General features: G+C 43.0%; 1 protein-coding gene across 4 annotated transcripts; it reads left to right on the top strand.

Annotated features, from left to right (window-relative positions):
* Nucleotides 1–3,995: 3,995 nt before the first annotated feature.
* Nucleotides 3,996–24,110, top strand: Lactb (lactamase beta). 4 transcript variants are annotated; one of them, XR_015048976.1, is made up of 6 exons: nucleotides 3,996–4,393; nucleotides 4,653–4,719; nucleotides 8,200–8,390; nucleotides 8,630–8,984; nucleotides 11,627–11,788; nucleotides 23,336–23,590. XR_015048976.1 is itself a non-coding variant. In XM_021172350.2 (6 exons), the coding sequence occupies exons 1-6, from the start codon at nucleotides 4,043–4,045 to the stop codon at nucleotides 23,865–23,867; spliced, it is 1,662 nt and encodes a 553-aa protein (XP_021028009.1). In that variant the 5' UTR covers nucleotides 3,996–4,042; the 3' UTR covers nucleotides 23,868–24,110. The 4 variants fall into 4 exon arrangements, 3 of the variants coding, with proteins under 3 accessions (XP_021028009.1, XP_085700858.1, XP_085700857.1); XM_021172350.2 differs by having other exon boundaries at nucleotides 11,623–11,788; nucleotides 23,336–24,110; XM_085844732.1 differs by lacking the exon at nucleotides 23,336–23,590 and having other exon boundaries at nucleotides 11,623–11,792.
* The last annotated feature ends 675 nt before the right edge of the window (nucleotides 24,111–24,785 follow it).

Raw genomic sequence — 24,785 nt, 5'->3', positions numbered from 1 at the left:
GGTGCACATACATACATACAGGTAAGACATTCACACATATAAAGTAAAATAAAATTAATATTTAAAAATATGAAATAAATCCAGGAGATCCAGCCCTGATGGTGCACACACGTAATCTCAGCACTTGTAACATTAAGGCAGGAGGTTAGAGTATGAGGACTAGCTGGGGTACTTAGTGAATTCCAGGCCAACCTGATCCTATCTCAATCAATCAATCTATCAATCAATCAATCAATCAATCAAATAGTGGGGCTGGAGAGATGGCTCAGTGGTTGAGACTACTTGCTGTTCTTGCAGAGTACCCAGGGTTTGGTCCCCAGCACCCACGTCAGGAAGATCCTGACTCTCTGTCACTCCAGTTCTAGGGGATTTGATCCTCTCTTCTGGCCTCCATGGGCACCCTGGGCTAGCACCTACATACACTTAGGCATACACACACACACACACACACATGAAGGAACATAGTGAGTGTAGAAGCTTTGAATAGATATTACTCTATATGAAGATGTGTGTGCTGCTTTAATATCCAGGACATTGAATTCATAATGGTTCTTTTTAAATTCCATTGGCCATCAGTGCAACAGCAATTAGACATGACTAGTTGCTGAATATATTTCTCCATTGACCTACTTAGAAAAAGTAACTTTCTGTCTTTCCAGAGGAGCAGGTTCGATATGCAGCACCCACATGGCAGCTAACAACTGTCTGTAGCTCCATTTCCAAGAGGATCCACCCCCCCCCCCCTCTGGCCTCCATGGGTACTGCATACACATGGTACCCATACATGAGGCAAAACATACACAAAAAGTTTAAATAATGTAAGAAAAAGTAACTTGTTACTTGTTGGGGGAAGGGATTTTTTTAACCCCAGTCCTTCCTTTTTTCTTCTGTGAAGACTATGCAAATCATTTTATTATAGTGTTATTTAATGTGCAAGCTATTAGTATACATAAAATACATCTTAATAAGAAAACAGCACCTACAACTAAGGAAAAGATGTGTAAATAGCTACTGACCTTAACAGCTTCAGCTCTCAGAGGAAATGCAGGGCAAAACCTCAGGGAGATCCAGTTCCTACCTGCTGGGGTGGCTGTCAGCAGAAGCCAGTGCTGGGCCAGTGCCTTTATTCCCAGCACTCAAGAGACAGAGGCAGGTGGATCTCTGAGTCTGAGGCCAGTCTGATCTACATAGTGAGTTCCAGGACAGCCAGGGCTACCCTGTCTCAAACAAACAAAGAATGAAAGGAGAAGAAAAAAAAAGAAAGACAGAAAAGAAGAAAGCCAGTGTTGGCAGCTACACCTAGGAACTGAAACTGTCGTGCAGTGCTGGTGGGCAGGTGAAATGCTGCTCCTGGGAGCACAGTTGAATACAGAGTTATGCAATGGCTCTGCACTCCACCTCCAACTATAATTCCTAAGAGAAATGAAAACCTGCATTATAACAAGACATTGTGAGTGTTTGTAGCAGTTTCGTGTTCAATGGTTGAAACTAGAAAAGACACAGTCCACTAGTAAATGCATAAACAAACTGTTATAGCCATAACTGCAGGAATATCACACACACACACACCCCTAAAATGGCCTGAAGCAGATATCCTTGTAACTACAGTTACAAAATGCAAACATTTTGGAAAGAACATTGATTGTATCATAGTTCATTCATTGGCAGAGGATCTTTTTCTTTCCCTGTGGTGATTTTAGTATATCCCCCTGTGTGAAGGAGCAGACATCCCCACGACAAAATAGGAGGGAAAAATCTAGTACACTTTCAAGTTTTATCTTTTTGTATATGAAAACACATAAATAATAATAAAATAGAAGAGTGGGCTGTGGGTGCATGCGCTGACGCCAGAATAATTACACTGGGTGAAAGAAGGAAGGCTTTAAAAAGAATATGATTCAGGTCTTCATGGATGAAAATTCTAGAAAATGCAAACTTCTGATCCTCCTGCTTCCACCTTCCAGGCGCTGGAATTCTGGGCATGTGCCACCACACTCAGTTTGTGTGGTTCTTGGGATAGAACCCAGCTTGCCAGGCAAGTACTCTGTGAACAGATTTATCTCCCCGGCCACAGATAGTCTTTTGAAAAGGAAAGTCTCTTATAATTAGCACCTGTAATCAGACCAAAATTCTGTTCCTCTGTGTTCCTACTCTCCAAGCATGTCTGTGTGCTTGTCCCTGTAAATCAGAGTGTGGAGCCCTTTCTGCTTGGAGCTCCTCACTGAGCCTTAACCGCTCAACTCCACGAACCTCTCAGTGAATGCATGCCTGAAGGCCTTGCTTAGAAAACAAGGATCTATTTCTTAGGGGCCACATCTTTGACAGGACCGAAGGATGTATGTGACAAAGGCAGACGCTGCTGGACACCAGACAGTACTCCATAGCTGCGCAGGGCAGAGGAAGTGGAGCTCCATGGGATGTGGGCAGAGGTGATGGGGTAGGAGGAGAGAGCGAGCGGTGACAACTTGAGCTGATCAGGAGTGTGGACAGTGACAAGAAGCAGAAAGGGTTTTGGTCCACGTGAACCCACCCAGTTTGCTATTTGGCACTTATACTTATGACGTGAGGCTCCTACCCTCTGCCACAGACTGGGGGACAGGGGCTCTGTTTTCCAGTGGTGGCTGGAACAAACAGTAACTGCGTTTGGAAACTCTGACCTTTCTCAGGCAGGTATTTTGAAGAAAGATAGGGTCACTCTAGCAACACAGCCTTGAGCTGTGAGAAACTGTGTGTTTGCTCAAGTGTTTGTGGGCCAAGGCTGGAGCCTACTCAGGAAGAATACTGAGAGTAGCCTGGCTAGAGTTTGCTTCAGAGAACAGGACTGGGTGTGGAAGGGCAGCTGTAGCAGCCCAGTGGACCCTGGCCATGTAATAGTACTAGCTGCAGCTGCATCCATCGCGCCACTGGGAAGCTGATGCACCGCCAGCTTCCCAAAGCCCACGCCTCTGATCGTAGAACCCTTCAAACCCTCTGACAAGAGAGGAAGGCTGAGAAGGTACATTTCTGGGCCACCACCTGACAACTCTGTAGATTTAGACAAATTCCTTAGCCTCCCTTTACTCCAGTTTCCTCATGGAACTGATGTCAGACAACACAACCAATCTCCAGAGCAGTTAAGATGATTAATGTTTGCTAGCATGATTGTCACTGGACAGGAAGGCGAGTCAAAACATAAAATTCTCCTAAAAGAATGACAAAAATCCACATCAGATTTTCTTTTTCCCACTTTCGTGTGTGTATATGCATGCATATTAGCATTTGCCTGAGAACGTCCCAGACTATGTTGGAAACCATCTATAATTGCGCTTCTAACTTTGGATTGAGGCTGGGTTTCTCAATCAAACCCAGACCTTGCCCGTTACAGGTAGGCGCCATACCAACCTGGCATTTTCACCCGGATACTGGGGATTTGAATTCCAGTCCTTGTGTTTGCATGGCAAGTGTTTTAACCACTGCGCATCTCAGTCATACAAAGGGGCGAGTGTTGTTAACATGGGCATAAGGTGGCAAGAGGGTGTTGCTGTGACAGGAGACTTGTCTAAGGATATCATGTGTGTTGTGAGAGAGAAGAAGCAAGGAAAAGGAGAGAGAGGAGGCGGAGAAAAGGAAAAGAGAGGCTTGAGGGACAGGGAGAAACTAAAGTGGGAAGGAGAAAGAGGAGAGAATCAGAAATAAAGAGAGGGAGAGAGATAAGAGGATAGAGGGAGGAATGTGGGATGCGAGAGAAAAAGAAAACAAGAGAGGGAGGTTAGAGATAAAGGAAGAGAAGAGAGAGGAAAAGGAGAAGATAAAAGAAGGAAGAAAGATATGAAAAAGAGGAAGGGAAAAGAAAGCAAGAAAAGGGGAGGGCGGAACCAAAGAGGATTAGTAGCCAGAAGACTACAAAGGAGGCGAGGATCAGGTGCTCGATGCGCTCGTCGCTCACCCACCCGGCCTTGACTGAGCGGTACTGTAAAGCCCCGCCCCAGCCCCGCCCCCTCGTCCCGCCCGCCGCAGGCCAAGCCCGAGCAAGCTAGGAGGCTGCCGGCTCTGCGGAGGCGACATGTACCGGCTCCTGTCAAGCGTGACAGCTCGGGCTGCGGCCACCGCAGGCCCAGCCTGGGACGGAGGGCGGCGCGGGGCGCACAGGCGACCCGGCTTGCCTGTGCTGGGCCTTGGTTGGGCCGGCGGCCTGGGGCTCGGGCTGGGGCTGGCGCTCGGCGCGAAGCTGGTGGTCGGGCTGCGGGGCGCCGTCCCCATTCAATCCCCCGCGGACCCCGAAGCGTCCGGCACTACCGAGTTATCGCACGAGCAGGCCCTGAGCCCGGGGAGCCCGCACACGCCTGCGCCGCCCGCAGCCAGGGGCTTTTCCAGAGCCATCGAGAGCAGCCGCGATCTGCTACACCGGATCAAGGTGCGGGCCCAGTGGGTGTCAGGGCGGCGGCTTCCGTTTTTCTGACTGCCTGGCCGCGGGCTGACGCTCTCAGGGCTGCTCAAGTAGCAGCTGAGGTCACCGGTCGCGGAGGGGCCCGCCCCTTCCCCTTTAGAGTCCTGTGCACTCGGACGGCCGTGGCAATCGGAGCAGAATCCTTGCCCTCCTGGTGGGCGGGGCCGCAGAGTGGGCGGAGTCAGTCCATTTTTGAGCCACCAGGGTCTTTCTTCTTTTCTCTTAGGATGAGGTTGGTGCCCCAGGCATCGTGGTTGGAGTTTCTGTAGATGGAAAAGAAGTCTGGTCAGAAGGTGAGTTCAGCAAGTAGCCCATTTTGTTCCTAGTGAAATAAAATACTGATGTTTTACAGGTTGGAGTTGCAAAAAGTAGCACATTTGTAGAGACAATGTATCCCTAGAATAATCAGGCTATTTTATTTATCACTGGAAAGTTTAAAATGTAACTACCTGGGCTAGGAGTATAGCTCAGTGGAAGCTCACTTGCTTAGCCTCCATGTGTGAGGGCAAAATAAAGTAAATAATTAAATCGTGTGACTCAAGTACATGGATGTGTTCAAAATGCTGTTTCTTCTCCTAGTTTACTCTTAAGAATTGGTCTGAAAATGGAATGTAGAACAATCCATTAAATTACCACTATCACATATTAGATAACCCTTATTAGTACCTAAAATGTCAGTTTCTACATATTTTTATTCTTTCATTCTGTAATTTTTTTATTCCCCACTTCTGTAAGAGGCACTATACCAAGTATTAAGAACACATGATATCCCTGGTCCTTAATGATTTACAGTTTATTATTACATTTACTAGACAGAGTGTTAACTGTTTTGTTTTAACAACAGGCTTGAAGTGGTTTGGGATGTAGCTCAGATGGTGCTTGCTTTTGGGTACAAGTTCTGGATATAATCCCATGCACCACATAAATCAACGTGGTATGGACCCGTGATCCCATTCCTCAGGACGTAGAAGCTGGAGGATCAGAAGTTTAAGGTCACATAATGTGTGTGAGGCCAGCCTGAGCATGTAGAGACCCTGGCATCCATCCCTCCCCAAAGTTAGAAGCTTTGAGAGAGCCATTTTTTTTTTTAAGATTTATTTATTTCATTTATATGAGTACACTGTAGCTGTCTTCAGACACACCAGAAGAGGGTGCCGGATCCCATTACAGATGGTTGTGAGCCACCATGTGGTTGCTGGGAATTGAACTCAGGACCTCTGGAAGAGCAAGTAGCCAGTGCTCTTAACTGCTGAGCCATCTCTCCAGCCAGAGAGAACCATTTCTATTCTTTTTATGGTAAGTGCATCAAAGTACTATTTCTTTGATTATGACTTCTTCTTATATTCATAACTTCTCCATTATGAATAAATTGCTCCAGTTCATTGCTTGGGTTTTATTTATTTATTTATTTATTTATTTGCTTGCTTGTTTGTTTGTTTTGTTTTTCAAGACTGGGCTTCTCTGTGTAACAGATCTGGCTGTCCTGGAACTTATTTTATAGACCAGGCTGGCCTCAAACTCATAAGAGAGCTGCCTGCCTTTGCCTTCCTCAGTACTGGGATTTGAGACTTGAGCCACCACACCTAGCTCATCACCTAGGTTTTTAGTAAATGATATTTCAGGCATTATTTAAGGAAAGCAGTAGTTTCAGAAGACATTGCTGAAAGTGGTAGGGTCTGGGAAAATTACACTTCACTTGAGTATATGTATATTTTAGTCAACATAGTTTATGAAAAAATTTAATATGCTGGGCATGGTAGCACATGCCTATAACCCTAGCACTGAAGAGCTGAGACCAACCTGGGGTACATAATGGAAGATCCTGATCCAAAAAGCCTAACAGGGGCAGGGCTGGAGAGATGGCTCAGTGGGTAAGAACATTTGCTGCTCTTGCAGTGTGTCTGGGTTTGGTTCCTACATGGTGGTTCACAACTATCTGTAGCTCAAGTTCCAGAGGGTCTGACACTCACTTCTAAGCCTCTATGGGCATGCACATTATATGTATGATTGTTTTGCCTGCATGTATGCCTGTGTATCATGTGCATACTTGGTGCCCACAAAGGCCAAACTTTATCCCAGGGACCAATATGGTGGAAGGAGAAAATCGACTTTTGCAAGTTGTCCTCTGATATCTATAGGCGCATGTAATACATACACACACACACACACACACACACACACACATTAGGGGGATTGGGAAGAGGGAAAGAAGGAAAAAGAGAATAAAAATAATTTAAAAAAGAATTTAATAAATGCCAGCTTTCTAAGTAGAAGTTTTATACAAATATTTTTACATTTATCATGTATTCTTTTCATACTTCAGCTTTTTATATTTCTTACATCTAAATGCATACTTTTATACTGTACAGAAGATGAAAACCAAACTTTTTTTCTAGAAGATGCTTTTAAAAAATTAATATATTGTTTTTCCTCTGGTTGCAGCTGCATTGAGCAAGTGGTTAGGGAACTCGACATATTTTTGTATTCATTTTATTTGCTGGCTGCTTTAAAGAATTCAGTGAAGATGCTCAAAAACAGAAAACTACAATATGAGGAATTATGAAGAATGGTGATCTTTTCTTTAAGGAATGTAAATTATTTAAAGTGTAGACTAGCAAGCATGGTTATACGAATCTGGCTACAATATCTGTCACCTCAATTTTGATACCAAAGTCTATATTAGGGTTCTCTCAGAACTTATGGAATGAATCTCTCTCTGTTTATGTAGAAAGTGGATTTATAAGAATGGCTTCCAGGCTGTGGTTGGCTACTCCAACAATGGCAGGCTGTGAATGAAAAGTCTAAGATTCCAGTATGTGTTCAGTCATCAAAGCTAGATGTCTCAGCTGGTCTTCATTAAATGTTGGAGTCCCAGGAAATAGGCTCTAATGGGAGTGAAGGATGGACTTACCAGCAAGCTGAGAGCAAGCAGGAAAAGAGCAGAAGCGTCCTTCCATGTCCGTGTAAAGGCTTCCTGCAGAAGGCATAGCCCAGATTAGATCTGAATTAAAGATCTGGATTAAAGGTGTGTCTTCCTATCTCAAAGATCCGGATTAAAAGTAGGTCTTCCCGCCGGGCGTGGTGACGCACTCCTTTAGTCCCAGCACTCGGGAGGCAGAGGCAGGCAGATTTCTGAGTTCGAGGCCAGCCTGGTCTACAGAGTGAGTTCCAGGACAGCCAGGGCTATACATATGAGAAACCCTGTCTCGAAAAAAAAAAAGTAGGTCTTCCCACTTTACTTCCAAAAGCAGAAATCCCTAATGAGTATGCCTTCTATTTTGCATTTTAATTCCAGATGTGGTCAAGTTAACTACCAAGAATAACCATCACAATACTTGTAATCCCAAACTGAGTTCAAGGCCAACCTGGGCTATGTAAAAAGAAGTGTCCTTATCATATTGTTAAGCTAATAGTGTCTGAAAATATTGAATTAATAACCAGGTAAACTCTAGTTCAGCTATAAACACACTTACTATTGTCAATATTGATAAGACTTTCATCCTAGCTGGGCAGTGGTGGTGCATGCCTTTAATCCCAGCACTTGGGAGGCAGAAGCAGGTAGATTTCTGAGTTCGAGGCCAGCCTGGTCTACAGAGCGAGTTCCAGGACAGCCAGGGCTACATAGAGAAACCCTGTCTGGAACCACCTCCCCCGCCCCCCCCCCCCCCAAAGACTCTTATCCCAGCTAGTCCAGTGTCTTAAAAGGAAATACCTAGTGTATTTTAATTGATACAATTTCAGTGTCAGACTTTCTGCTTTTATTTCCTTTGAAGGTTTAGGCTACGCAGATGTGGAGAACCGCGTACCCTGTAAACCAGAAACAGTCATGAGAATCGCAAGCATCAGCAAAAGCCTCACCATGGTGGCTCTGGCTAAACTGTGGGAGGCAGGGAAGCTGGATCTGGACCTCCCTGTGCAGCACTATGTTCCCGAGTTCCCAGAGAAAGAATACGAGGGTGAAAAGGTAGAGACACTCACAGCCCGCTTTCCCACTCGTATGTCACACTGTGTGCACCAGAATCCTATTCTAGATAGTCAATAGAATTCTTTGCCTTGTTTTTATTCCTTAGATTTCCTGTTCAATCTATATGATAACCTGTTGGCTACTTTTCTGTGAGCCTTCCTTCCAAGGCCCTTGTTGGCTTGTTTGCTACAATTTACCACTGTCAGTGAAGTTGTGTGGTTTTTGTTTTTGGTTGTTAGGTTTCTGTCACAACAAGATTACTAATTTCCCATTTAAGTGGAATTCGTCATTATGAAAAGGACATAAAGAAAGTGAAAGAAGAGAAAGCTTATAAAGCCCTGAAGATGGTGAAAGGGACCCCGCCGCCTCCTGACCAAGAGAAAGAACTGAAAGAAAAGGGAGGCAAAAACAATGAAAAGAGCGACGCGCCGAAAGCCAAAGGCGAGCAGGACAGCGAAGCCAGATGCCGCAGTGCGAAGCCAGGCAAGAAAAAGAATGACTTCGAACAAGGCGAATTGTATTTGAAAGAAAAGTTTGAAAATTCAATTGAATCACTAAGATTATTTAAAAATGACCCTTTATTCTTTAAACCTGGTGAGTCCTGACTCCTCCTCCTAACAAAGTTGTTATTGTTGAAGTTTCTGTTTTCAAAAAGGTCAAGATGTTGCTTGCCATCCTGATGGCTTTCAATCAGGTTAATGATTGCAATGGGCCAGTATAGTAGTGCCTGCATTGTGTGTGCCTATGTGCGTGCATTCGTGTGTGTGTGTGTGTGTGTGTGTGTGTGTGCGCATGTGCGTGCATACATGTGTGAGTGTCTGTGTTTGCATGTGTGGTACATATGTGCTTCTGTGTGTGTGTGCATACATTTGTGCATGTGTGTACATTACACATGTACATGTATATGCACGTGCCTGTGGAGGCCAGAAGACAATCTTGGACATCATTACTCAGGAAGAGTTCACATTGGTTTTGTTTTTTGGTTTTTTACATTTTATTTATTTGTTGTGATGTGTGCAGAGGTCAGGGGTCAACTTTCCACAGTCAGTTCTTCCACCATGTGGGTCCCAGGGACTGAAGTCAGAGGTTGGCAGCAAGCACCCTTACCTGTTGAGCCATCTTGGCTCCCTAGAGCAAAGATTACCAGTGTCATCACCCTGACTTTTTTATGAGGGCTCTGGGGATTGAACCCTGGTCCTCCTGCTTGCTCTACAAGCACTTTTCCAACTGAGCTCTCTCTCCTAACAGCCAGGCAGATAGCTGCTTAGCTTTGGTGTCACGGAGGGCTACCCCACCATAGAGACTCTCAGCGCTGAGCTGTTCATGGGAACTGTGGAGAGTGTTGTCATAATAGTTCTCCAAACAGAACTTGCGCGCAAGTGGAGAGGCGAAGGTGCTGCTGTTGCATTTGCATGGTTAGCGTGTCAAGGGCCCAGCAGCCTGTTTGTATCTTTGTCCCTTAAGAAGCTAGTGTTAGTCAACTTACCTTCCTCCAAATGCCAAGCTATAAAATACTGCTTTTTCTTTGAGACAGCTGCTCACTGGGTAGCCCAGGCTGGCCTCAACAGTGATCCTCCTATCTCAGTCTTCCAAGTTCTAGTATTACAGGTGTGTAGCAGCATCATGCTTGGCTTTAGCTTTCTGTTCATCTTTATGCGTTACCTTTTTCTTAAGTTTGTCTTAAATTGGTGTACTATTTTCATTTTGAGAGCCATCTACACGCACTGTTCTGAGAGAACCTGACCTCAGTTCCCAGCGTCCACTTCTGGTGGCTCGTAGCCATCCTGAACCCCAGCTCCTCCTGAGACTCTCATGCTCTTGTCAGACCTGGGAGGTCAACTGATCTCAATATGCACTCCCTTCCCCCATACATATAATTTTTAAAAATATATAAATAAAAGACATGATTGTGAATCAACATTATTATATAGATATAACTAAAAAGACCAATGAAAATACAATTATGGGTTTTGTATTTTAAAATAAAGTTTCTACCCATTTTTAATATAGATCATAAAATCTTAAGAATACAAACCCCTAAGTGATATATATATATATATATATATATATATATATATATACACACACACACACAAACTTGAACAAAGTTTTATGCCTACATACATTTTATTTAAATAACTAATAGCTGGCAGCATAGCTGGGTAGTGATGGCACACACCTCTGATCCTAGCACTCAGGTAGCAGCAGGTAGATCATTGAGTCAAGGCCAGTCTGGTCTACAGAGTGAGTTCCAGCCCAGTCAGGGCTACACAGAGAAACCAAGATAGATAGATAGATAGATTAGATAGATTAGATAGATAGATAGATAGATAGATAGATAGATAGATAGATAGATCAATCGATAGAACTCATGTGACTAGTTATATCTTGAACAGTGGGATGTATTGAGGAGAGCATGACACTTGATCAAGGGCTAGCTGTGGGTTGCTCTGTAGATGGCTATTAAAGCTTTCATCAAGGGCAAACCTGAATTCAAGGGCAGCCTGTGACTCAGTCCACCCTCCTCTTGGCATTCACAACTTCTGGGCAGTCAGTAGCCAGAAGGAAGATGCTTTTAGGTGTACTTTTTTGAGGAGTAGCTCTGAGCTCTAATGATCTCTAAATAAGGCCTGATACCCCAGTGACCCAGCAACTCTGCTCTGCCCTGTCAATACACCAAACTGTGAAAAAGTGTTCTTTTATTCATAAAAAGAAACCCAAAGAGTCTGTGTCTCTCTCTGCACATGTCATTGCTCTTCCCTTCCAGGAACTCCCAAGTTTTAGCTTTTGCTATGCTTGCCACAGCCTATCTGGGTTCACTTTCCACACCCCCATCCCCCACCCCCCACCCCCACAAAAAGACAATTGATGGAGAAGGCAAATGTACTTTTCTCTACCCTTCTATTTTTATTGCCAATTTGAAGGGTTTTGCTTTGAGGTGGTATATATCTGCTTATTTCATGTTCAGATAAAAGAACAGATTCAGACAAGGATTCATACGAGTGTGCAGTCCCTGTGTTGCTCATTGTTATTCTTGTGTCCTGGAGCTGGCCTGATATTTAGGGAGCTGGACTAAGCATGGGTGTTACAAAGCTAACCAGGGTAACCTGTGTTTAGATGTTAAATATTATAGCTCTAAAAGTCTGACTGTTTTCAGTGGAAATATATTTCGCATATGCTTGAATAATAATTGAGCGTTTTCTCCCCTCTCCCCATGCTGTGATGTCTCAAGGTAGTCAGTTTTTGTATTCAACGTTTGGCTATACTCTGCTGGCAGCCATAGTAGAAAGAGCTTCAGGATATAAATATTTGGACTATATGCAGAAAATTTTCCATGATTTGGACATGCTGACAACTGTCCAGGAGGAAAACGAGCCAGTGATTTACAACAGAGCAAGGTAAACAGATATCCGCTGTGTCCGGCTGTGTGCGCCTTACCACTGTGCTGTCTGTTTAAAAGTCAGATTGTCCTTGTTTCCGTTCCAGCATCAGCTGGCCACATGTTTTGGAGCTTTTCTATATGTTTGTTTGTTTGTTTGTTTGTTTGTTTGTTTTTTAAGATTTATTTATTGTTATGTGTAAGTACACTGTAGCTGCTGTCTTCAGACACATCAGAAGAGGGTGTCAGACCTCATGATGGGATGATTGTGACCCACCATGTGGTTGCTGGGATTTGAATTCAGGACCTTCAGAAGACCAGTCAGTGCTCTTAATTGCTGAGTCATCTCACCAGCCCTATATGTCTGTTTTTTATGAGTAAATGAAAAAGAAATATGTTTGTGGCATCCCATACTGGTAATCCCAGCACCAGGAAGATGAAGTACAGGGATTACTGTGAATTCAAGACCAACCCAGGCTACACAGTGAGTGCCTGGCTAGAATGAGACCATCACAGAGGGGAAGGGGACACAAGAACAATAAAGAATCAATCGTGCTTCAAGCTCCTGAGTAATTAAGCCAAAATCCTGCCTATCGTGTGCGTAGACAATTTGGATTTTAAACATCTTCTCTTACTTTTAATATTATTATTTACCTCTTAATTTTTCAGCATTTAACATTTATTTTGCAATAATTCATATTTAGAAGAAGTTGCAGCAGTGTAAGGAATTCACATAGACCTGTTACCCAGATTCCCCAACTGTTATGCCATATTTATATTATCTGTATGTTGGTGTTTCCCGAACCACTTGGAAATAAGCTGCAGATGGTATGCATTATTCATAAATACTTAAATATGCACCTTCTAAAAGTGAGGACATTTATGCAGTGATTTAATCAAATCTATAGACTTTATTACACTCACACATCACATGTGAACATGCACATAGTGTCTGGTCCAGTAGCGCACGTTTCATCGATTTGTTCTGGGTCTCAGAAGTTGCACGCTGTAACCGTGTCCAATTATTGGTAACAGTATTTTAGTGCTTTGTTAAAGTGGTCCCAGGTTTCTCTTTCTTCTTTTTTTAAGATTTCTTTTTTCTTTTTTATATTTATGTGTGTCTGTATGTAGGGTTGTGTATGAGTGTGCGGTTGGTTAGGATGCCAGAATGCACTGGATCCCTGAATCCAGTGAGCTGCAAATGGGTACTTGCAACTGAACCCAGGTTCTTTGGAAGAGCAACCAGTGCTCTAACTGCTGAGCTGCCTTTCCAGGCACTCTCTGCTTTTTACATTTGTTGGTTGGAATTCTATTAGAAGAAAGCTATTTTCCTCCCATATAATTATCTATATGTTAATTCATACTAGTATGCATTTGTAGGTTACTTTGATCAATGAGTCATAATCTTCCATTATATGGGCAAATGGTTGTTAGGTTGTATATATATTAAATATGTATTAAGGATTATTAGTTATATAGTATGTGTGTGTGTGTGCATGAATTTATGTGTAGTGTGTGTGTGTGTGTGTGTGCGCGCTAATGGAGACAGTGTCAGATCCCCTGGAGTTACATGCAGTTGTGAGCCTCCTAGGTGGGTGCTGGGAACTGAACTCAGGTCTTTTGAAAGAGCACTAAGGGCTCCTAACTGCTAAGCCATCTCTCTAGCCTCCAATTTGTATATGTTTTTATTTTTGAATTTTTGAGACAACTTTCACTATGTAGTCCAGACTGGCCATGAACTCAAAATCCCCCTGCCTCAACCTCCCGAGAGCTGGGATCACAAGCTCACAACACTGTGCCCAGTGCTTATTTTTAATCAGGGTTTTAGAGATGATATTCTATATGTTAATAGCGAATATTTATATATTCATGCTTGTGTGTTCATTGTGTGCTTAGAATGGGAAACATGCTCCTTCCTATGGGTTCTGTTTTTAGAAATTTGTAAAAGATACTTGGTAAAATATGACCATCTAAAAATTTTAATCATAATTTTTGCTAGTAAACTTATAAAGGGGATTTTGGCAGAGAATTTTGAGGCCAGCAAATAATCTCAGTTTTCCAGTTCTTGTTTCTGTTTTATTAATGAATATGTGATGTAATAGAAAGGCAGTGTATTGGCCACGTCAGCCATTCATTTTCCTTGCATCTCTCCAGTAATGCATGCTTAGAGGGGCCTTCATTGGTACTTTCAGAGGAAGAAGATGAAACGGGGTATTTGGAGTTTTTTAAGCTTTATTTTCCCATCTCCACGGTAGTTTTCTGCAGTCTAACATTGTTTTGGCTAAATTATCATTTTAAATTAACATTTTATTTTAAAGGACTAAACATGTGAATCAGTCTGTGGCCTAAAAGACAAAAGAAATAAGGTTAGCAGCAAGCAGTGAACTTTAGTTTTTAAAAAAGGCCTTTGGTTCTTGAGCACTTGAGATTCTCAGTGTCTAAGATAACATCTCCTGAGTATTATCTATAGGTCTAGCATCGTACTCTACTGAAAAACAAGAAAAAGGACAAATGTAAATGCCAGTGCTTGTCGGTTGAATCTAAAGAAAAATTATCTAGCACCAACAGCAGACTGTGTGTGTGTGTGTATGCGTGTGTGCATGTATGCGTGTGCATGTAAGCCCATGAGTGGATGTAGTAGCCAGGGAGTCAAGTGTTTTCCTTTCTCTTTCTTTCTTACTCCCTTGAGATAGGATATCTTACTGAGCCTTGGCTAGACTGCTAGCAAGGTCCTGGGATCTGTCTGTCTCCAGCCCCAGTGTACACTAGAGTTGCAGGCACGTGTGTAAATCAGTGTTCACATGTATACTGATTCTAACTCAGTGTCTCATGCTTGCACAGCTAGCCTATCCCCTGCCCTATAACCACTGACCTAGCTCCCTAACCCAAGCCTGTTTCTAATCTGAACATTAAGGCTCTATGATTGTACAGATAATAGATGAGCTATTATTTGCTATTTCATAACCTGCAAAAAAAAATCAAAATACTGTGTGTGATGCTGAGTTAGTTTCATGCTATCCCTCAACCTTTGCATAGCTACAGTGAATTTCCATCTTATTGGAAGGGTCCTATCAGTTCAGAGGTAAAAGGTTTTGTTTGTTTGTTTGTTTAGATTTCTTTCTTTCTTTTTTTAAAAGATGTATTTATTTATTTCATGTATGTGAGTACAATGTGCTGTCTTCAGACACATCAGAAGAGGGCATCAGATCCTATTACAGATGGTTGTGAGCCACCGTGTGGTTGCTGGGAATTGAACTCAGGACCTCTGCAAGAGCAGCCAGTGCTAACTGCTGAGCCATCCCTCCAGTCCTTGTTTGGATTTCTAAGAAAGATGTATTTATATAGAAATCGTGTGTGTATATGATGTTGGAGAATTCAGTTGCTCATGTGAGTCAGATGCCAGTGAGGCACAAGAGCAGCAGATCCCTCAAGCTGGAGGCACAGCAGGTTGTGAGCTTCGGGACATGAGTGCTAGTGACTGACCTCTGATCCTCTGCAAGAGCAGTGTGTACTCTTAACCGCCAAGCCGTCTCTCCAGCCCAGATTTGCTTGGATTTTGGTGATCCCATATAAAAGTGGCAGTTGGTTCATTTTAGTTAAAAGTCCGCTGATCCATGAGACAGGGATAGGATGTGGCTCAGTTACTAGAGTGCTTGCCTGGCGTGCATGAAGCTCCGGGGATCTATGCCTCAGCTCTTCATAAAGCCAGATATGGCAGCACAGCCTTCAAACCCAGCATACCGTGACTACATAGCAAGCCTGCATACCAGAGACTTCGTTTCAAACAAACATAAAATAGGGCACAAAAAAGTATTGTCTCTACTTTTTCCTACTGTTTTTTTTTTTAACTTGATTTGATGGAGTATCTATGTGAGCCTCTCACTCAGCTGATTCCTTTTGTGTAGTTTGGGTTTTGTTGGTGGTGGTGGTTTTGCTGTTGTTTGTTTGTTTTAAACAGAGTCTCTCTATGTAGCCCTCGCTGTCTTAGAACTCAATGTGTAGACCAGGCTGGCCTTGAACTCACAGAGATACTCCACTCTGCCTCCCAAGTGTTAGGATTAAAGGAGTATACCTTACCCAGCCTTCTTTGTAATTTTTTTTTTTTTTTAAGATTAAAGACACTAGGCTTTTTAGGGCTGTTCTGGGAGAAAAGGTCATCTTTTAAAAATATGCATCCAGGCCAGGAGTAGTGGCTACGCCTTTAATCCAAACGCTAGGGTGGCAGAGGCAGGTGGAGCTCTGATATTGAGGCTTGCTTAGACTACATAGAGTTTCAGGGCAGCCAGAGCTATATAGTGAGACCCTGTTTCCAAAACAAAGAAACTAACAACAACAATAACCCCACAAAAATATGTACCCAGAAAAACTAAGTAAAATGTAGTAACCATATTTTCTTTCTATTAATTTTTTGTACTATTCTGTACAAAACGAGATGCTTACAGCTTGTTAGTATACTGATCTGTTGGCATAATCATACTTGCTATAATATTTGTTATAATACCCTGGTCAATGCTCTTTAGGATTGTTGAATGAATCTGTGTCTCCTTTGGCATTTTTCCATGTATGATGTGTGTGCTTAACATATCACCATGAGGTGGAACGTGATGATACACAGCTGCACCTGGTAAGGCTAAAGCCAGAGGATGAGGAGATAGAGGCCAGCCTCGGATGTAGAACAAATAGTAGGCCAGCCTGGGCTACGAAGTAAGACCCCATCAAACTGAAAAACTAGTGACCCCTGAGGCCCATCGCCTATTTAAAGTATTTCCCTCAGTATCTTTCACTTCAAAATATTAAATGTTTAAGTCAGAACTATAGCCCAAGGCCAGAGGTTTCTGTAAGGAAGGGAGAGGTGAGATTCATACTTAGCTGTCTCGATTAAAACTGAGGCCTTCCCTGATGCTTGAATAGGAACAGAGATCCTGTGTGAGTAATACACGATGTTGATTCTGTAGAGCAGAATGCACTCCACCTATACAGTAAATGAAATAAGTCTAAGCCAACACCCACAAGAGCAGAGTGGATGGTTTTACCTCTGAAAGGATCGCCGGTTGTTGGTGCAGAGTCCTTAGTCAATCCATTGGTTTATTAGGTCTTGTTAGTTTTTCTGTTGGCACGGTACTTTCATTTTGGGGCTGGGTTAGAGAACAGAACTGGATGAAACAAAGGAAAACCCTCTGGATTCCTGAGCCGAATGTTCCTAAACAAATGAAACGAGTCTCTGGGCTGTTCTATTTTGGTATCATGGGTATGGCTTAACCTTCTGCTTGTTTCCTGGTGTCTTAGAAGAACTAAGCATTGTTCTTGTTTTAAGCTCTTTCATATCTTTAGCCGACAGACTAGCAGGCTCAATTTAAATGTAGGGTTGGGGGTTTATTTATTTATTTTTAAAGATTTGTGTACGTAAATACACTGTCGCTGTCTTCAGACACACCAGAAGACTACAGATGGTTGTGAGCCACCACGTGGTCTTTGGGAGTTGAACTCATGACCTCTGGAAGAGCAGTCAGTAGTCTTAACTGTTGAGCCATCTCTTCAGCCCCTTGGTTCTATTTTTGTTTTCAGTTTTTCAGTGCGTTTTTATTAGTAGTCACATCATGATTCAGTTTCCCTTCACTACTCAGATATAATGGTAGGGAAGAGGAGAGGAGAAGCAGGGGAGAGCCAGGATGTGGCATGGACCCCTTCTCTGGCTGTTGATATCTTAACAGCAGGGGAAGTCCAGGTAGTTCTGCCAGTGGTTCCCCATCTGGTGCTGGCTTGGTAAAGGGCTGTCACGGGGCAGGGGGGAGGGGTCTTGTCTGTCCTCTCGCCTTGGCGCTGGCTCCTAAAGCCATCCCTAAGAGCTCAGTCACCCTTTAGCAAAGACTGAGGCAGATGCGATGCTTCACTTGGAGTGTTAAGTGGGGTTGCTTTTTGAAGTTGCAGTCTCTGCTGCACAAGGTTGTGTTTTCTTGTACGGGGGTGGAACCCAGAGTCTCACCCATGCTAGGAAGAGCTTTGCCGTGGAGCCACACCCCCAGATGCTTATAATATCCATTTTAAAATTTAGCTTGTTCCTAAGCCTCTCATACCAATAAAAAATGAACACCTAAGTGCTTTGAAAATCATTAAAATGAAAATATGAGGTATTTTAAAATGAAATATTTCGAATTTCTAACTTTGCAGTTGTATAATGCTGCTCTTTGATAAAATGTTGGAGAATTCTAAGAAGAGTGGGCTGTTCGTCATCTGCATCATACCATCAGTTATCCAGTTACAACACAGGACCAGTAACCCTCTCAAGGAGTTGTGTGCTCCATTTTTAAAGAAGAAAGTTCCTAAGAGTTTAAAATAGTTCTGCTTACCTTTCTTCTGAACAAAATTATTTTCATAAAGAGCCTATTTGTTTTCTGTCCAAAGAAATTGAGAGATTTGAGTCTAGAATCTGCCTATATAAAGTTTAGATTTCTAAACTAAAGACTAATTCTCTGTAATCTTACACTTAAAGGAAGAATGAATGTGAGTTCCTAATGTCCAATCTCTATAAGTATTTTCAAATGCTTTACTATTAGAAGGAATTACACAGAACTGATTGTTCACAAAAAATATTAGTAATTCAGGTTTACAAGCTTGAAGTTTTCTCTTAGATAAATACCTTAATCAGAAAATGTACTTCTTGTTGTTGTTGTTGTTGTTGTTGTTGAGACAGGGTTTCTCTGTGTAGCCCTGGCTATCCTGGAACTCACTCTGTAGACCAGGCTGGCCTCGAACTCAGAAATCCACCTGCCTCTGCCTCCCAAGTGCTAGGAATAAAGGCGTGCGCCACCACCGCCTGGCTAGTGTACTTCTTTTTAATGTTTTCCCATTATGTAACTCCCTTTAGATGTATTGATATTTTTACTTGATTAGCTGGCACCATGAGAATGATCAGAGTTGAGGAAGAAGCTGTTACAGGGGAGCTACGGGGATGGGAGGCAAAAGGTAAGGCAGAGCAGCTGACCCCATAGCATTCATGAAGTTAGTATTAGACATGAGAAGACACCTATTAAGCTCCTCTGTTGCTGGGCGTGGCCGTGCATGCCTGTGATCCCCATACTCAGGAGGTGAAGGCAGGATGATTGCTGTTAGTTTGAGGCTGTCCTTTGCTATATAGTGAGTTCAAAGCCAGCCTGCAATACATAGAAAAATACTGTCTAAAAAATCTTCTGCAGACTTAGGATTATTTTTATTTTATGTGTATAGGTGTTTTGCCCATGTCTATGTATGTGTCCTCTGTGCATGCCTGGTGCTGATGGAGGTCAGAAGAGCTCCTGAAACTAGAGTTACAAACAATTGCAACCTTGTGGCTCAAACAGTTGACTTACCATGTGGGTGCTGAGCATCAAACCCAGGCCCTCTGCAAGAGCAGCAGCACTCTTAACTGCTGGGCCACCTCTCCCATGCCCCCTGCTTGTGGCCACCTCTTTCCTAACAGCTAATCCTACTTCATCCAATTATGAGCTGGGCTTTTAGGGGATATAGTATGTTGTGTTTTATAAAAAGAAGAGGAAGCCAGGGATATGTTTGCTGGAGTGAGGTATGGTGAGGTGGAAGGGGCGCCTCTGCAGGACCATGCTGAGGCATCCCTTCCCCCTGAGGTACCAGTCATATGACAGATATAGTATGAAATAGAGTTTATTTAGGGCATAGGGAGGGGAGTTGAGAAGAGAATAGAGATGGGTGTGAACACGTGGAGAAAGAGGAGGAAAGGGAATAGGGAGAGAAGAGACAGAGAGGGTAAGGGACTAAGAGAGTGAGGAGGGGGCAAGCAGCCCATTTTATACTGAGTTAGGCATGCCTGGCTGTTGCCAGGTAACTGTGGGGGTGGAACCTAGAAGAAATGCTAACATTGTAGAATCATGAAAGAAAAAAATTGGAAAAAAATTTCAAACTATGTATTCTCATAGTCCCTCTAAAGTTATGAATTTTTAAAGAGGATATAAGTTTGGGAGGGAGAAAGGCCCACAGGTAATTTCAGTAAACATATTTCAGCCTTTCTTTAGAAACACATTAGAGAATTATTAGTGTTAGTAGAAATCCAGTTTGGGGGCTGAAGAGACGGCTCAGCAGTTAAGAGTTCTTGCTGCTCTTACAGGGGACCTGGCTTTGATTCCCATCACCCACACAGTGGCTCACAACTGTCTGTAACTCCTAAGCACTGAGCCATCTCTCTTTAACTCTGATTTCTTCTTCCAAGATTCCACTATATCCCCTAAAAACCCAGCACATAATTGGATGAAGTAGGATGAGCAGTTAGGAACAGATGTGGCCGTGGCTTTAGAGGATCCTGGGGATGTGAACTGAAAGAGAGAGCTCAGAGAGCAGAAGGGCCCAGGAGGAGAGACAGGGAGTGCTGGTCAGCAGTGATAACAGACAAAGCAGGCAGGAGTTAGAAGAGCATGGGGAGGAGACAGCAGTTGAGGAAGGTGGAGAATAGATGCCCACCTTTAATGGTTGCAGGCTGATGGAGACTATAGTCCATAATAAGGGCTATGGAGTAAACGGAGAGGCGAGCAGAACAGATGTGAGCTTCCTCATGTAGTTCAGCAGAGAGAGAGACAAGAGACTGGTTGTTGGAGATTGTAGCTAGCATAATATTTTTCTTCCCTTTGGAAGAAACTCGTGTGTGTGTGTGTGTGTGTGTGTGTGTGTGTGTGTGTGTGTGTGTGAGAGAGAGAGAGAGAGAGAGAGAGAGAGAGAGCGCCATGATCTGCCCCCTGCCCTCTGGCTGCTTCCCCTCTGGTCCCCTCCTTCAGCCAAACTGAACTGCTTGCTTCACTGCGTGGCCTCAGCCATGCTTGTACAACATTGTTTGGGTTTCTTATGTCCATCTTGCCGGTCAGGCCATAACCTGTTTCTCAAAAGGTGATGCACAACCAGCAGGATTGGCATCTTCTGGAGGCTTCTTAGAAATGAGGAGCCCCTCCCGAGACTATTGAAACAAAAGTCTCAGTGTGATAGGAATTCCCAGGGGCTGTGCCTCAGCTAGTTGTAAACACATTGTTTAGCTAGTATTAATGGGATAGCTGGTGGTCTGGCAGGATACAGAAGAATTCATACGTCACGGTATATAGAGGCGTGTGGTATTATCTCTGTAGGAGACTGCTGGCTGTGTTACAGGTCATGGAAGGAAGTGTGGATTTTATTCCCTTTGCTGTGGTAAACACTGGAGGGTTTGGGATGGGTGAAAGTCAGGGGAAACATAATCTATGCTCTTAACTGGGGGATTTCCAGGAGAGAAAATAATGTGAAGTGTTGCAGTAGAGTCACATTTTAGGGACAAAACAAGGCAATCACAGATGCAGGTGTAGAGCCAGGGGTACACACCTGTAATCTCACTTGGCGGGCTGAGGCAGGAGGATTATGAGTTGGAGACCAACCTGAGTCACATAGTAGGACTTTGCCTCATAAACAAACAAATAGCAGAAACTCCCAAACACAAAAAGATGTTGTCAGTAGAATTCATCTTTTTAAAAACTGGAAGGAATGTCTTAAGTAACTACAGAAAAACGGATGATGATAATGGCGGTGGTAGGGAAATATCATTTTTAGATAGATTCGGGCTTACTTTAGATGGCCTTGATTTTCTCAGTAAAGTAGATTGTGTGGTGATATTCTTCCTGGAGCCAACTCAGAGAGAAAGTTAAAAGTGGAGGAGACTGAGGCTACCTGTTACAGATGTACCAGGGAATGAGCAAGAGAGGAAGGAGTAACACCACTAAGGGCTAGGGATGTGGCTCAGGGGTGGAGCACCAGCTAGTGAGTGCAAGGCCCTGGGGTCCAACCCCAGCACTGAATCAACCAGTCAGTACTACCATCCTGTAGCCAGAATATGCGGTCTAGCTTTGCTGTATGGATTCCTGCTCTGCCTGGTTAAGCAAGGGAAGGGGATTAAGACTGGTGTACTGGTGTGGTTGAAAGAATGAGACAGTGTTCTAGTGGGACCATAGCCAGAGTGACTGAAGTAAGTAATGCCAAAGTTAAAGCAGAAAAAGCAGCTGAAATCAGGAAGACTCTAAGGACTGAGAGCTCAGGAGAGGGCGGGGAGGTCGGAGGAGGACAGAGGAGAGCGGAGATGCTCTGTGTTGGGGAGCTGGGAAGCCAGGGATGGTGACACTGACTTGGTTTCTGAGTTTCAGACGTCAGGGTGAGATTCAGGCTGACTACTGCGTATGAATAGTGGAGCTGAAATGGACTTCCAGACAGAGCAGTAGAGGGAAGCAGTTAGCAGACTCAAAACCTACGAGCACCATTTCTGTGTGCATCATGAAAGAGAGGATCTCCATAATGAAGACTTCATCTCTTGTTCCATGATTTGTAGTTTCATTGCATTTACCTAACAGCCACAGCATCTGCTCTAGAGAATACAGGGCCCTAGAGGCCGGGGCTTTGTCCCTCCGTAACACTCTTCTGGTATAAGAACAACGCCTGGCTGTATGAGATCCATTGGTAGTTGGTACCTATGAAAGCAAACTCCAGCTAGCATTTATTTCTTACACACCCATCAGAAATACGCAGTGTTTGCTATACATAGCCTGGACTCTGTATGGAAGGAATATTAACCCCCAGATCACAATGTAAGGTTCTGAAGTGGAGAGACAGCATACGATGGTAGACTGTCTTGTTTTAAATCCAGCTCTGCCATCCCCAAGACAAGTAAGCATTCATAATAGTACTGACTTTCAATGATTCTTTTGGAACAAATGAGTTTGTATATTAATGCTTAATAAAATGACCTGACATAGAGAAATAACTATATAAATATTTGTTTACCAAAATGATCACAGCAGTAAAGGTGAGTCTTGGGATTCAAACTGAACTTTGTTGAACCGAGCTTTCCCCACAATCCCCAGGAAGTACCATGTTGCATTGTCAGACATGGCATTTATATGCTGTTTTTGTCCAAGAAATCTAGTCGTCCAAGTATCAACCTTATTTCTACAGATCTTCATGTGTACACTTTTTTTTTTTTTTGTGGTTTTTTTTCTTGAGACAGGGTTTCTCTGTATAGCCCTGGCTGTCCTGGAACTCACTTTGTAGACCAGGCTGGCCTCGAACTCAGAAATCCGCCTGCCTCTGCCTCCCGAGTGCTGGGACTAAAGGCGTGCACTACCACGCCCGGCTCTATGTGTACACTTTTTGTTACAAAGTTTATTTGTGGCACCCAGTTCAACACTAAGCCCAAGGACTAAGAATATCTACCTAATATAAATATTAACCTCATGCATGGTACAGATATGTAATATAATCAGTGCATTGTTGCAAACATTAAAAGTTAAATATGTAAAAAGAGAGTTAGATATGCTTAGTATGGGAAAGCCATACCAATAGGAAAAGACTCTTTCTATGCTTTAGTTCATTACGTAGATTACCTACCCAGTTATCACTACGGTTTGAATTATACTGAAGGTTTATGGATAGTCTGTAGTAGTGTATGGTCCCTACACCCCACCTCATTTATATACATTCCTATTCGTTATCACATGGAAAGTCAATTACAATAAACTATTACATTTTTAATGATTATTTTCTTACTTCATTTTAGATTTTATGTGTACAATAAAAAGAAACGTCTTGTCAACACACCTTACGTGGATAACTCCTATAAATGGGCTGGTGGTGGATTTTTGTCCACAGTGGGTGACCTCCTGAAATTTGGAAACGCAATGCTGTATGGCTACCAAGTTGGGCAGTTTAAGAACTCAAATGAAAATCTCTTGCCTGGATATCTCAAGCCAGAAACGATGGTGATGATGTGGACCCCAGTCCCTAACACAGAGATGTCCTGGGATAAAGAGGGGAAATATGCAATGGCGTGGGGTGTAGTAGAGAAGAAGCAAACGTACGGATCCTGCAGGAAGCAGCGGCACTACGCCTCACATACTGGAGGTGCTGTGGGTGCCAGTAGTGTCCTGCTGGTCCTTCCTGAAGAACTGGACTCAGAGGCCGTAAATAACAAGGTTCCCCCACGAGGAATAATCGTCTCTATCATATGCAACATGCAGTCTGTGGGGCTCAATAGCACTGCTTTGAAGATCGCTCTGGAATTTGATAAAGACAGAGCTGACCAATCCTAACGGCAGCACAGGTCCACCATGAGCCTTCCATTCTTTGAAATGTTGACATCCCCAAATACATAAACCCTTTAAGGATACATTTGTAATAGAGTACAGTTAAATGTGGAGAATTATGTACCTCTAATTGCTTAATTTTGTAACTGCCTTTTTATTGGACAATTCGTTCTTTACACTCAGGGAAATAACAGTTGTTTCTACTTTATAAAAAAATGTTTACTCTTGAAATAAAATCTTCTGAGAAAAGAAGGCACTTTTCAGTTCCTAAGTTTTTATTTTTACTTTCTTTACAGTCTTGCTGTGTAGCATAGGCTGGCTTTGAACTTAAATCTTCCTGCACTGGATTATAGGCATGAGCCACCAAACTTGGTTAAAATATGTACTTTTAAAATGTGTAATAGAGGATGTCTCATGCAACAGAAGGCTGTAAATATTGACCTTCATATATATATATATATACATATATATATATATATGTTTTTTATTTTTATTTATTTATTTATTCTGGTTTTTTCAAGACAGGGTTTCTTTCTCTGTATAGCCCTGCCCTGGCTGTCCTGGAACTCACTCTATAGACCAGGCCAGCCTCAAACTCAGAAATTCACCTGCCTCTGCCTCCCAAGTTTTGGGATTAAAGGTGTGTGCCACCACACCCAGCTTCATGAGAATCACATATATATGAATATAAATGTGCACACGGCAGCTTAAAAGAAGGCTCTGGAATTGAAGAGTAATATAGTTGGGTAGATCTGGGGCACAGTCTATAAAGAGGTTGCAGACAACATGTGGTAGTTAAGAGACTAGTATATGTATTATACTATAGTAGCATTTGGACTGGAGGAAAAGCTTCCAGGATGGCCTGCAGCCAGTCCTGTCACCCAGGGGCCTCCCTATGGGCTGCTTGACTACTTATGTCATGAT

Source organism: Mus caroli, unplaced genomic scaffold (assembly GCF_978045245.1).
Source record: "Mus caroli unplaced genomic scaffold, Mus_caroli_1 scaffold_11, whole genome shotgun sequence".
NCBI lineage: Eukaryota > Metazoa > Chordata > Mammalia > Rodentia > Muridae > Mus > Mus caroli.
This window is presented reverse-complemented; position numbering and strand designations above follow the sequence as displayed.